General features: G+C 31.4%; 1 protein-coding gene across 47 annotated transcripts in view; it reads left to right on the top strand.

Annotated features, from left to right (window-relative positions):
• LOC129802464 (sorbin and SH3 domain-containing protein 1) overlaps window positions 1-12031 on the top strand; it is a 139172-nt gene extending 127141 nt beyond the window's left edge. For 42 of the 47 annotated variants that reach the window (XM_055848319.1, XM_055848293.1, XM_055848295.1 and 39 more), the window contains 4 exons: window positions 2660-2987; window positions 3048-3162; window positions 7488-7927; window positions 10692-12031. In XM_055848319.1, the coding sequence (XP_055704294.1) occupies window positions 2660-2987; window positions 3048-3162; window positions 7488-7927; window positions 10692-10860 (1052 nt within the window). In that variant the 3' untranslated portion in view covers window positions 10861-12031. The remainder of the gene's footprint in view (window positions 1-2659; window positions 2988-3047; window positions 3163-7487; window positions 7928-10691) is intronic. The other 5 variants (XM_055848277.1, XM_055848280.1, XM_055848279.1 and 2 more) reach the window with 1 other exon arrangement.
• Window positions 12032-13812: the final 1781 nt, after the last annotated feature.

Genomic DNA, 13812 nt, shown 5'->3' with positions numbered 1-13812 from the left:
TTTCTCTCCACGCTTTGCTTCACAATTGCGACAATTGTTTGTGAAATTAAACACAAATACATGACCGTGAGTGAAACAGACTCTTGGGGTATAAATTTCATCTCGAAGACGTTAATTACTCCACCACGAGATTTAATATACTCTCTCGGTTCACTCGTGAATACCACAATTTGTACTCTAAGGCCCCCGGTGTTGACTTTTTTTTTAAAGGGGCCCTAACCAGGGCAAAAAGTACAAATAAAACTTCGATATACTCGGTAATTTGTTCTTCACAAATTCGAGAGATATTTCATGTCAAAGAGGCGAATTTTGACGGAAGTTGATCTTTTTGTTAAATCACACAATTACTCGTTTTAGGTAAAAGTAGAAAAGCTGAATGTTTTGGAAGAAATGACGAAGTAATTTGCTAGAGCTGTAAATTCTGAAAATCAACATCATTGTAGAAAGTTTTGGGTGTTCTGGATTTTGGAGTTACTCTTATGATATTAGGAAATTTCTGCTTTGAAACTCGCTAACAAAATTTTATCAAGCACATTTTAGCACAGTGTATATGTATATTTAATCAATATAGTCAACATACTAAGATGATATCAACTCAGTTTTTTTTCAGCTTTCAATAAATATACAGATATTGAAGGTCAATGAATTTGAAGGCCAAATTTGGGGCACAATATAAGCTTATTAACCCAATAAATTAAAACGCAATGTATAAAATCTGTGAACCTAATGGGGAAATCAATTAAAGTCTTTAAATCTTTACTTAGCATTTCTTTAAGACATTTACTAAAATCTTATTTTATCAATTTTAGTAAGCACCTGAGTATGCGTAAACAAAGCTTAATTAACTGTGTACTCGGTAGTATTGTATCTGAAAATTTCGTTTTTGGAACAATCGCAACCATTTCGAGTTTTTAAAAAGTTCGTCTTTGATATTTCGTCGCAATAAGTCGTCTGTATAAAAAAAACATTGGTGTTACACTTTGCATTTAATTAGCTAAAGAGCTCTAAGCATCTTGATTTGGAGAGGCAGGTGGAATATCAATCGTGTTCTATTTACTTTTTTTCCACAGATAAAACGAATAAAATCAGTAAGTTCTGAATAAAGAACCATCAGAACATGATGTTAAAATACATGAAGGATATAATTTCGATGTACGAATACGGAATTTATGGACACAGAAATTTTCTGAATCCTTTATATCTAAAGTTTCTGTAACACTAACTTCAATTGCTTTGTCTTTATTTTCAATTCTCAAGTTTTCCTAAAATAGAATTTTGATATTTTTATTTTTTGTGAATAATTAGAAAACCTAAAATGAAAAATTCTATTTTTTCTTATGGTGTCTACACACTAGAAGAAATTTTCGTCAAAAATTGCCTTTTTAAAATAAAAATCTGACGTTCTTTCTACACAGATAGGGGAAATTTTCTTTAAAAAGACAATTTTTTAAAGAAATTGCTCCTAGTGTGTAGAGGCCATTAAACAAAATATTTTAAAATACTTCTCAAATTGAAATAATGAGAATAACACGAGCCGGGGATGATGAATTATATCCTAATATGTATAAATCGTAAAAACAAATAACTATACCATAACACTTATTTGTTTAGTTAACTTTTACTGCTCATAATCAAATGATTTTTTTTAATTCTTGGTTTATTTCGAAAATAGTTCCTAGAATTGTTTTCATTTTCGAATATGTTTTGGAGGTAGTCAAGGTGAATATTTCTTCATAAAGACACCTATGTTCGAAAAACATTTCAATATCAAATTTCCGAAGGTCAAAGTTTTACTACTTGGGAGATTCAATTTTTGAAACCGATTTTCTTAAACTTGGATTTTTTAAAAGATCTCGAGATTCCCAACCCGACTGGGTTTGGCCGACGACTGGGTTAACAATTGTCGAATGGGCCATACGTTCTACAGGATTTTTTTTGAACTTACGAATCAATTAATTTGGTAGTACTCTTTTACCGGTATACAGCCAAAAAGCATCCGAAAATATAAAACACACGCAGAACTCTTTCTCGTGATTTTGAGTACTCTGCAAAGCTGGCATACTTTTCCATCTATTTTTAAATTCAATCTTCCTGAAAATATCAGCAGTCTTTTAAAAAAAATAGTAAAAATCCAATAAATTTTGACTATTCTTAGCTTCGTATGTAAATATTCAATGCAAATAAAAAAAAAACTTCAAAAATAAAGCGAACAGTTTTGATTTTCACGTGAATTTTGATATTTTTCTATTTCTTATCGACATAATGGAATTTATAAGATGAAAAATTTGTTTATGTAACTTATTAATTTACAAACATTTCTTGATATTCTAAATTATGGTAAAAAAAACAACTTTAAACTGTTTCACCATATCATATTAAAAAGTATAGGTTTTCCCCAAATTTGTCTACCTATTTGTTTAGAAAAAAAATCACAAATCGCTTCTTTTACTCCAATTATTCTCTTTTATACTCTATAAATTTATAGCATCATCAGCATTGCAGATAGTGTTTATTTAATTGATGGAGAGACACAAAAAATTTATTATTATTCGTTTGAATTCGAAACTTGTTTGTGAACTCTAATTTCTCAAATATTATAAATTTTAGGTCAAAATTTCTACTCAAGTTTCATGTTGAATTTCTTCTATTCTTTCTTAAGAATCACCGCGTCGATATGTGGAATCAGACGTCAATATCCACTATCGCAGTCCTATTCGGTATGAGTACAAGGATCCTATCCCAGAAGCTGAACTGGCGAGGCGTCAGGCGGAAGCTATGAAGAGACTCTATGAAGAACAAAGACGCCGAAAATACCTACAGGAGCTCCAGGACATGAGCAATCGACGTCATACAGACCTGCATCCTAATCAGAAGTCTCCAATTGCACTGGATAGGTACGATGATTTCGGTGATGATGACTACAACAAACAACTCCTACCCAGAACAGTTGCCAGAGCATTGTATAACTTCCAAGGACAATCAGCAAAGTAATTAAACCAAGAAGAGATGTTCTTGATTTGTGATAAATAAGACTTATTGCCTTCCAGGGAACTGTCCTTCAAAAAGGGCGACATCATCTACGTTAGACGCCAGATCGACCAGAATTGGTATGAGGGAGAACATAATGCTATGCTAGGACTCTTTCCATCGAGTTATGTGGAGGTATGAGACTCTTATTCCTAATATAGTCCTTATGATGTCCTTAGGGCAACTGTTGTAATTAATGTCTTGACTGAAGAAACAGTTTTTGATACACCATAAATTTAGGAAGACCCTAAAATACCTCTATAATATTTAAAAGAACTTAATATTGAAAGGTTTATTATTGACGAAATTCGCTATTAAAATTTATAGATACTTCCATCGGATTAATAACAAAATATTAAATGCAAAAGTTATTCCATTGAAATTGATACAGTTTAACATTTCATAACAGTCGTTAAAAGCTGTCATATATACCTGGATTATATCGAACTATCAACCTGTAAACTTTTAGGCCATTAATTAAATTACCCAAAACCAATAGCATTTGCAGCATAGCAAAGATATTATATCTCCTTTTATGACGGATAAAGAAGAGCTGTAATATTTTACAAGTAGTTAAAAGCAATAGGTAATCACTTAATTTCAAAAGTGAATATTATATAAACATTAATAGTTCTTCATAACCCTTAATAACGTATACTACCTCACCTTACAACTTTCCTCTTCATACTGAAACTCATATCAACTTATACCACGAAATTCGCCCTCAGGGGGTTGAGCTTTTGAGCTTATGGAAGAGAAACGTTCATTTTAAATCTCAGTGTACTTAATAAAAGGACTAAAGTGACAAAGAGGAAGATAAAGGATGGGAAAGAGCTAAAACTAGGGATGAAGGTTTGATTGAAAAATTGTCCAAGAAAAATGTCACATTAATTTTCAATATAGAATATTCATACAAGGATTATTTAATAATCACATGGACTGAAAGTAAAAAATGATTTAATACTTGCCAAAAGCAATTTTGCTGAATAATTTCCAGAAGTAGTTGGGAAAAAGCCGGTTACTGAAACAGTAGCATCAGTTAGGAATTTATTAATTTATTGTTAGTTTTTATTTATCAAATAAAATTACTATTCGTGTTTGAGAAAAAACAGATTTAATTTCTATGGATACAGTTGAAATAAATGCAGCGATTACAAAACCGTGAGTGACATGATAACACAAAAAAAAACAAAACACATTCTTTTAAGAATGGTCCAATAATGCATAAAAATCCACTAAATCTAACATATCCAGATTTATTAATCCATTATTCATTCGATAATGTCGAAAAGTTGTCATTCCCCCTCAGATTAAATACTCAAATAAATATTTTTCATCATTAAAATTTTTGCTAAGGAAATTATTTTCGTTAGTAAAAATCTAAATGGTTATTTGAATATTCCATTTTGATTAGTAATAAAAAATTTATAAAAAAATTACTTTAAATTTCGAACCAAGCTTGAGTTACCGTTTCATAATCTCTTTCTTTTACTTTTGATAATTTATGAATTATTTACCTAAATTATCTACTTACTAAATTCGATCTTTTCTTACCAAATTAACTAAGTTACCAAGTCATTTACCAAGTTTATTCTCAGATTCAATTCTCCACAGATAGGAATTAAATGCCAAATAACCCACAAATTTTGAGTTTTCCTATTTAAAAACTCACGATTTAGATCGAAATTCTCTCTGTCCCTAAGATTTGACGTGCATTATACGAATAAGTTCTGAAAATTGTTCAAATAAAAAAGATTTTGAAAAAAAAGTTTTTCGGCTAAAATTGATCTATATTAGTATCTTCATTCTTTTATCAAAAGATGAAAGATATATCTACAGGTTCCGGTCAAAATCCCGAAAGTCAAAATCCCGAATCGACCAAAATCCCGAAAGCCAAAATCCCGAATGGACCAAAATCCCGAAAGCCAAAATCCTGAATTCTTAAAAAAGTCACAGCTACTTCCACGATTGTACCCGCATTTGCTGGAGGGAAAGGGTAATCTTCTGTGTCTTAGGAAATTATTCTAAACATTTCCTCCATATAATTTCATCCCTTTCAGGATTTTGAAAATTTGGGACTATGGCTTTCGGGATTTTTGGCTTTCGGGATTTTGGCTGCCACCGATATCTACATATATACCAAATGCAGTCCTCATCGCATACAATGTATTCTAAGGCACTGTCCCTAATTAGCTCTGCATCAATGTATATTTTGGTATTTTTTTAACAGAATATTTAAAAGAAAATCATTTTCACTGTCCATATTTCCGTTTGCATATTCCCAGCGTAGAATAAATTAGCAAAAAATTACGGTTTGTGGATTTCAGTTCCATCCAATAACTCAACATACCCTAAAAACTTTTTTTTTATTCCATTTGTCCAATTATTTACACAGGCGCTCATTATTTTCAAAAAAAAAAAAAGAGATTTGTAAATAAAAAGTTAAATTTGTTCATTCAATTTAAATCTTTACAAAAACTAATTTACTCCTCAATTCCGAGATGTAGAACACTTAAAGACTTAAGTTAACTATTTAATATCGAAATTGAAGATTTCGAAATTTCCAAATGCGGAAATGGGTTACATTGAATTTGGACTGGAATCACAGTTCGTAATTTGGTGTTTACCATTTGACTAATCGACACTCATTATTCGAAAACTGATGAAGGAGACATTTATCCTCATATAACATACAAAAAATTAAATTGCGAAATTTAATAGAGGTTTAGTATGGGAAATCGCGCTACCTTCGAACGATTTATGCTTCGCTCAAATCATTCTTTTTAATGTGTTATAAATGAATTTGGCCCATTTATAATATTATATTTTAATAGCTAGTCCAATGCCTTAAATTCTCAGAAAAAGAGCTACGGGTGAAATCCATAAGGAGCATAGAGAAAAAATTAAATTGTGCGAAGCTTAATGACCATGTCACATATAAGATTAATATTAAGATTAATACTTTCTGAACTGCGAGAATGCCAAAAAAAGATAGCAAGTATTTTATCTTGCCTCTCTCTCTCGCGTTTCGCTCGAAACTGACCGAATCACAGTTGGCACGAATGGAAAATTGCTCGAATTGCCTGTAATACGATTCAGAAAGCAATTAATACGAACAAAAATATCGTACTCATCGTATTATCCCACTATAGTGCACTCTTTCTTACACACGTGATTTTTCATTTGAAATTTTCCATACTATATACTTCTCTTTCCGGCTTTTCTTAATATTAATATTAATCTTATATGTGACACCACGGTAAGTCGTCCGAAGGTAGCGCACTTTTTTCTATTTTCGTCCATTTTCTGTTAGATATCTTGCAAAATTTTTGTTATAAATATTTTGTAATGCCTACATCCATAAAACGATAATTAAGCCTTCAAGGACGAATAGTCACAAATTTGAATTCAGAATGTTTTAGAGGATACATTACTATAGTTTAATCGTAGGAAAAATTTTATTTTTGAGCTTTTTGGGTTAATTGATCAGTGACCCAATCGTCCTTAAAAGGTAAAATTACTTTTTTTTGGTTTGATAGCTTTCAAGAACTTGTGAAGCTGGACTCAAAAACAAAAATATAAACAAAATAAAAATAAAAAGCGTTAGAAAAAAGCACGTTTTGAGACGTTCTATTCTTTTCGTACAATTGTCTTTACGAAAAGGAATATATAAGTAATTTTAAATGGAAATATTTCGTGGGGTTGTTATATCTTCTTCAGAACGAGCTTTAAATTGTTATTTTACAAAAATAAAAATAAGCCAATTTATCGGTACGACGGGTTTTCTTCCTTTGAGAATGACTTTTATTTTCCGCATTGATGTAGATTTTTATGTATATAGTGATGAGTATAAAGTCTCTATAAAATTGCAAATATTTTCCCGCATTGCAAGTGTTGCTTTCCGACAATGCAGGTATTACATAATAAATTGAGAAAAAATTGAAAAGAAGAAAACAGACAATTTCTCATAACAGAAAAATCGTGTACAATTGTCTATGAGTTTGAAATCAAAAGTAATTGCGTGTTGATCTTCCTCGATGATGTTTAAGTACAAATAAGACGTGTGTAAAATCTTTGCAAAATTTATTGATATTTCTTTCTTCTACCATCCACAATTTTCAGCAATATTGAGGAAATGTGAAATGCAGTGTTGTTTATAATAAATTTTATTGATTTTGAGAATATGTATGGAGTGTGGAAGATTGAGCGAAATTTTCACCTTCGAATAGCGCGTGATTGAAGAGCGGCAAGTGGAGAGAAATCTCCCTGATGATGGAGTGTCTCGTATCTGGAGGCACACGGTCGAGGGGTCAAGAGTTGAGAATTGATGTACTCAAATGAAAGTAATAATGAAAATATCTCACAAGGCACAGGCTGAATTTGAGGAAAGCGATAACGCACACACAGCTTCTTGTGGCGAGAAAATGAGAGTCTTTAACTTTCTCTGTCGTCTTTTGCAGATAATTTCCAAAGATGGTGTTCGATGCCCACCAAAGCCCAAGCCTGCAGAAGGTCAAGCGAGAGCCAAGTATAACTTCAATGCGCAGAGTTCGATTGAATTGTCACTGAACAAGGGTGAACTGGTGAAACTTACAAGACGCGTCGATGATAACTGGTTCGAGGGCAGAATTGCCAATCGAAAGGGTATATTTCCTGTGGCTTATGTGGAAGTTCTCACAGACATTGGCACTGATGATGCACACATGACTTTGGCCAAGCCTGTGGGCTCACCGGCTGCACACTCCCTCATCACGCCCCCGCAAGAAGTATCACCGTACACGCGCGAGACGCGCTTTGAACTGGAGGCGCCGGTTGTAGGTGAGAATGGAGTCATTCGAGAGATGAAGTCAGTGAAGAAGACAGAGGTTCTGCACGTAGACACCAACTCAGATCCAATACCGTAAGTTAAACATCACGTACATTATTTTATTTAAGAATTGTACTTAAATTGAATTCAAAATCTCTCCATCCAATTTTCCTCACAATAATTTTCATACCTAAGAAAGAAGAAATAAGCCTAAGGAATATCATGTCATTTGGAAAATTAAGAAGAGAAAAATGTACAAAAATTCTGTTATTTACAATTCTTTAACAAAAACAAAGTACATTTTAAAATAATTAAAAATAAACGATAAATTATGGGTAACATTCTAATTTAACTACACTGCATTAATTGTAACGACTGCATTGTCCATATAAATAAAACACTATAAATACCAAAGCCCAGCCAGGCTTATTTCAGATGAGGTGCTTTTCAGGCGAACACAGAGTCCTTGCAACTCAGAATATCCGTTCAAATCCGATTATGTATTTTTTTGGAAATGCTTACACGACGTATAAAATGCATAAAATATATTTGTTACCTTAACTCAACGGACAATGGAATTTGCATTCACTACGAGTTAAAAACAGTTCGAGTTTCAAAATCAATCTAAGCTACAAAAGGATTACCTGGCAGCAGGTCTATTTAGATCGTATAATAAGAAGATTTAAAAATAAAAACAAAATGCATTGAAATGTGACTTATATCTCTGTTAACCCTTTAAGGACGATTGGAACACCGGTGTCCCATAAAGAAAATAATTTTTCCTGACTACCTAAAGTCATTTGTTTCTTATGTTTGTACGTAATTGCAAAGTAGAAGGTTGAAGTAATCTAGGATGTTTTTTGCAAGTCTCCAGCTATTTGCTATATAGTAAATTTTTAAGCTTAAAAATGACGAATTTTTAAATTCTCATAATGAAAATTAATTTTAATTATTTTGTATGCTTCCAATTTATTTTTATACAAAACCGTTTTGCAAAAAGAAACTACAATAGTCAAACATAATATTTTTCATTAAAGTGAAAATTATCATTCAATGGTATTGTCAGAAAAATTACTTAAATTTTTGGGCTATTTTAGTTCCTATCGCTCATAGAGGTGAAAAATACACCGAATCAGACTCTGTTGCATTTTCTAAAGCTAGTTGTAAAACCTGTTGCTGATTTTGTTTATCGGTTTCATTTTTATTGCTGATTTTCGGTTCGCGAAAACTGTCTCGCCGTTAAAGGGTTAATCAACAATTTGCTTTTCAAAATATTACATGCAACATTAAATATCTCGAAAACAAAGTTTTCCATTTTAGAGCTAAAACATGTTCATTATAAATTCTCGGCCCGACCATTAGGGGGATTTTATAACACTCTGGGAATGCCATATGACAAATTGTGTTAGAATCTCAGGAGAGCTTTTCGAAGAAGTGATTCTGTAACCATGACATTGCTGTAGCATTATCAGAAGTCATATATTAAAATATCAATTAATTGCATTGTCGAACTCACGTGTGACAATGCCACAAAAATACAGAATTCGCATACAGATGACATTGATCTTCACTTTGGATCACAGAAGATGATGCTGTAAAAATCATTTCAACCAATTTAAACTTCTTAAAGTAATGTAGAGGGAAGTCAAGCATCTTTCAAATATGACTTTTCACCTGTTTTTAAATGAAATCGAACCACACTGTGATATAATTTAGCTCGAAATCCAATTGTGAAGTATTATGATAAAACTCAATTCCATTTGAAAATAAAAGATACATCAAAGTTCTATTTCAGAAGTACCTTAATTCAAAGGTGTCCCACTTCCCCTTAAATTAAACCTATATAAATGAAACGAGATAAAAGAAAACACATAAAAATTTAAATAATAAGCTCAATTCCTGTTTTTATTATATATTTATCAAAATTTTGTTATCAATAACACAAACTGAGCATATTTTTTAATTATAGTTTTTTATTATGAACGTCAGCCTTATTAGCAATAAACGTATCCGCATTTATTTAATATGAATTCATAGATATATTTTGCCACACGTGATAATTAGAAATTCGAACAGGAAATATTTTAGCCACCACGCGGACGAAATGAGAAGTCGAAAATTATTTTGAAATAAATTTTCGAATGACTATTCTCTTAGGCAAACTCCACTATATTAAAGTAATTTATGTGGCAGCGTATAAGATCAATGATTCGGGATTTTGTGCTACCTTTCCTGATGGTATCGGTTGTGAATTATGAAATGGGTTGAAATCGCAGATGAGAAATTTAATTTCAATTTTAATCTTCAATTTATAAATAAATAATGCTTTCGAGAATTATTTCCGAAATGGTGATTCTTTATATTCAGAGTGAAATTATCTTAATTTATTTAAATATCATGTTTTTTTTTATTTTGATCTTGTTTGTCTTGATAGATAAAATTGAATTTAATTTTGTGTTTTGTAAAAATATTAAAAAGTATGTGGGCCAAAAATACTTTAAAAAAACACCATATTTTCTCTAATTTTTTCAATATAATAAATTTTTATTCTTATTTAATTTCTTAAGCATACAAAAGCATGACACTAAAACTATATATTCTGAAATTTTCATTTAAAAATCTTAATAATTAGCCATTGAAACACGATATTTGGAGGGTTTGGAGGAGACCGGTTTTGAAAAACATATTAAAATTATTCTTTTTTTTTAATGAAATTTGTATTTTTGGCAGAATTTTACACAAAAATACAATTTTCGACGTATTTTACACCATGTTACCCTTCTCCCTTATAGCATTATGAAGATTTATTATGAAGATTTTTAGATTCTAAAACTTTCACTGTATTTTTGTTCTGCAGATACCGAGCTTTGTACAAATACAAACCGCAGAATCCTGATGAGATGGAGATGGATGAAGGTGACATTGTTTATGTCCTGGAGAAATGCGATGATGGGTGGTTTGTAGGAACATCTCAGAGAACAGGATGCTTCGGAACTTTTCCGGGAAACTATGTAGAGAAATTATAAAAAGCCAAAACTAGCTTTTTCCAAATCCCAGTGTCAGTTTTCAATCCGCAAAAAGGACATCAAAATCCCTTAAGCGCATCACATTCAACCCTGGTTCCTCTGTCGACTTGCCCAGTTATAATTTCTTATTACTTTTCTTTTATGTCGCCTAATTTTTCGTTAGTTTTTTTTATGTTGTGTAGGTGGGTGCAAAATTTTATTTTTTTCAAGTCTTTAACACTAAATATTTTATTTGTTTTTTTTTCTAAATACTTTTGTTAGCACAAAAAAATCACGAAATATGCTTCCAGAGAAGACACAGCAAAATAGCTGAAAAAATTTTATACTCCTGGAGCAATAAAAAAAAGCATGAAATTATTAGAACAAAAAGAAATCATGTTTATGTTCTCAAAAAATTATGTGGATAACTAGTCATTGATTCCCAAAAATTTTTAACATCACGCAAACATCTCTGATAGTGTATTTTATTTTGTTTGTTTCTTTTTATATTAAACCTCTGAAAGAGATTGTTGTCAAATAAAGAGATATATATTTTCTACACTTAATATATAAAAATATTTTTCTGTCTCTCTTTCTCTTTAAGGTCGTAAAATTAACAATTTATCCAAATTTTGACGTTTGAGAAAGTTACAGTAAAACAATATTCTAAAAATATAACAAGAAAGAGATGTTAGAGGGTGCATTCTCCAGATATTAAAAATATAAAAATAGAAAAAACTGAAGCTTTCAACTTTAAAGTGCTAAAAATTCAACGGAAAAATTAATTAAAAACCCCTTCAAATATGATAAATATTGAATTAAATGTGCCTTTAGATGAGGGAAACTCCATTTACATTGAAACTCAATAGTTCATAGATAATACAAAAAAAATATTGATGAGTAATAATTTTGCAAAATACTTATGAATAAAAAAAATAATAATTGCCACAGTTTTTTCACGTAACTTCCATAAGATATTGTTCATAAATCGAACATTTTTCACACTATATTGTCAACTTATGTTTTTTAAATTCACATTTAAAAGAAAAGGAAATTTTTAGCAAATTTACAAAAAGTCTTTTACTAATAAATGATTAAAACATTGTATCTTAATTGTATTGAAATTTGTCAAAAGGAATTGTAACACATTTTATTCACAGTGAAAATAAATTGTACTTGAAATTGAATGAAACTTTTTATGGTTTTTAATGTAACTAAGAATTTCTTTTTTAGTTACTTTAGATTTTTTACTTACTTAACCGGCGCTACAATCAATTACTGGCATTGGCATATTGTTAAGGTTCTGTGCTTATATTGGGGTTCAGCCGCGATGGTAAGTTGAGAAACAAGTCTCAGAAACTTCTCATTTACCGTGTTTCATTTTCTATCTGATTTAGGTGCTTAACGGTCAAAGAAAACAACTTGTAACAGTTCAAAGGATTCTCCCATATTATTTCAAATATATTCCCATATATTTTTAAAAATTAATTATTGAAAGGGGTTCGGATTCCGTATTCCCTTATAAGAAATTTGAGGATTTCAATGTTTTTACGAAAACTTTATTTCATACTTAAAAATTTCTAAGCAGCTCCTATTTCAGTTTTCGCCCAGAAGAAAGCCAAAAATATTCCAGAGGAAAAAATGTCCAGAAACTATATGAGCAGAATCCGGCGGGGACGAAAATAAACGGCGTTCCTAAACTATATGAAAAAATATTGTAATAGTAGACGATATCCTCTCTCCTATTCTTCTCGATCAGATGACTCTAGATCTAGATCTCGAGAGCAATAATCTGCTGTGTGAGTTCCAATCTGGGTTCTGCAAGAACCACAGCACTATACTGCTCTCCACAAAGTTCAGCATGATCTGGCGTTGGCGCTGGATAGGTCCATGTTCAGTGTTCTTATCCTCCTTGATTTCTCTAAAGCTTTTGACAGCATTCCGCACAGTTTGTTGTGCCATAAGCTAAAAGATCTCTTTGGGTTCACTGAATTTTCAGGGAAACTTATTGGTTCTTATCTTACGTCTCGATCGTAAATTGTGAGATCAGGTGAGAATTCATCAGCTGTCCTTCCTCTCACTCATGAGGTTCCTCAGGGCTCCATATTGGGGCCTATTTTATTATCGTTATTTATAAATGATCTCTCGCGTGTTTTTAGATACTGTGGGTATCATTTGTACGCTGATGACCTTCAGGTTTACTGTTCGGGGGATGCATGCCATTAATTTCATGCTCTTGATGCCATTAACGATGATCTTTCGAGAATCTATCAGTGGACCAACTACAATGGACTTGTTCTTACTGTGTTATCACACTTGCACATTAAAATTTTAATATGATTCACATTAATTGTCGCTGGTGAGAGTCCAAATGTGTAATTTGTGTGTTTGAATCATTTTATATTCAAAATTTGATCTATTTGTTGATAAAAAGGTAGACTTGGCCCTCAAAATTTGACATAAATTGATTTATAGCATTAATGCGAAAAATTAATGCGATTTTCTCTTTAATTTTTTAATGTGAAAAATATTTATGCTTTAGGTAAATTTAAATTTATTTTTGCAGGCCAAGTCCACTTCTTTATCAATAAATAAAAAAACCCAAACATTAAGTGACTCAAAGACACAAATTACATATTTGGACGCTCACAAAAGCGACAATTAATGTGAATCACATTAAAATTTTCAAAAATCTCAAGCTTTAATTATTCATACAAGGTGGAGGAATTCTGATCCTTACCCTTTATTTTTAGGGAATGAGGCTATTCCTTTCACTTCCAAAGTTAAAAATTTGGGAATCATTTTCAATGAAACCCTTACTTGGACTAACTATGCGGCTGAGATTTGTAGGAGGGTTTTCCATACCTTGCGCACTCTTAGACGTCTCCAAGCTTTCGCACCACAAGGTACCAGACTTCTACTTATTAGGTCTCTAATTATTCCTTTCTTCACCTATGGGGCTGAATTAATTTT

The sequence above is a fragment of the Phlebotomus papatasi genome, chromosome 2 (assembly GCF_024763615.1).
Source record: "Phlebotomus papatasi isolate M1 chromosome 2, Ppap_2.1, whole genome shotgun sequence".
NCBI classification, from domain to species: domain Eukaryota; kingdom Metazoa; phylum Arthropoda; class Insecta; order Diptera; family Psychodidae; genus Phlebotomus; species Phlebotomus papatasi.
Note: the sequence above shows the minus strand (reverse complement) of the source record. Positions and strands in the feature narration are given on the sequence as shown.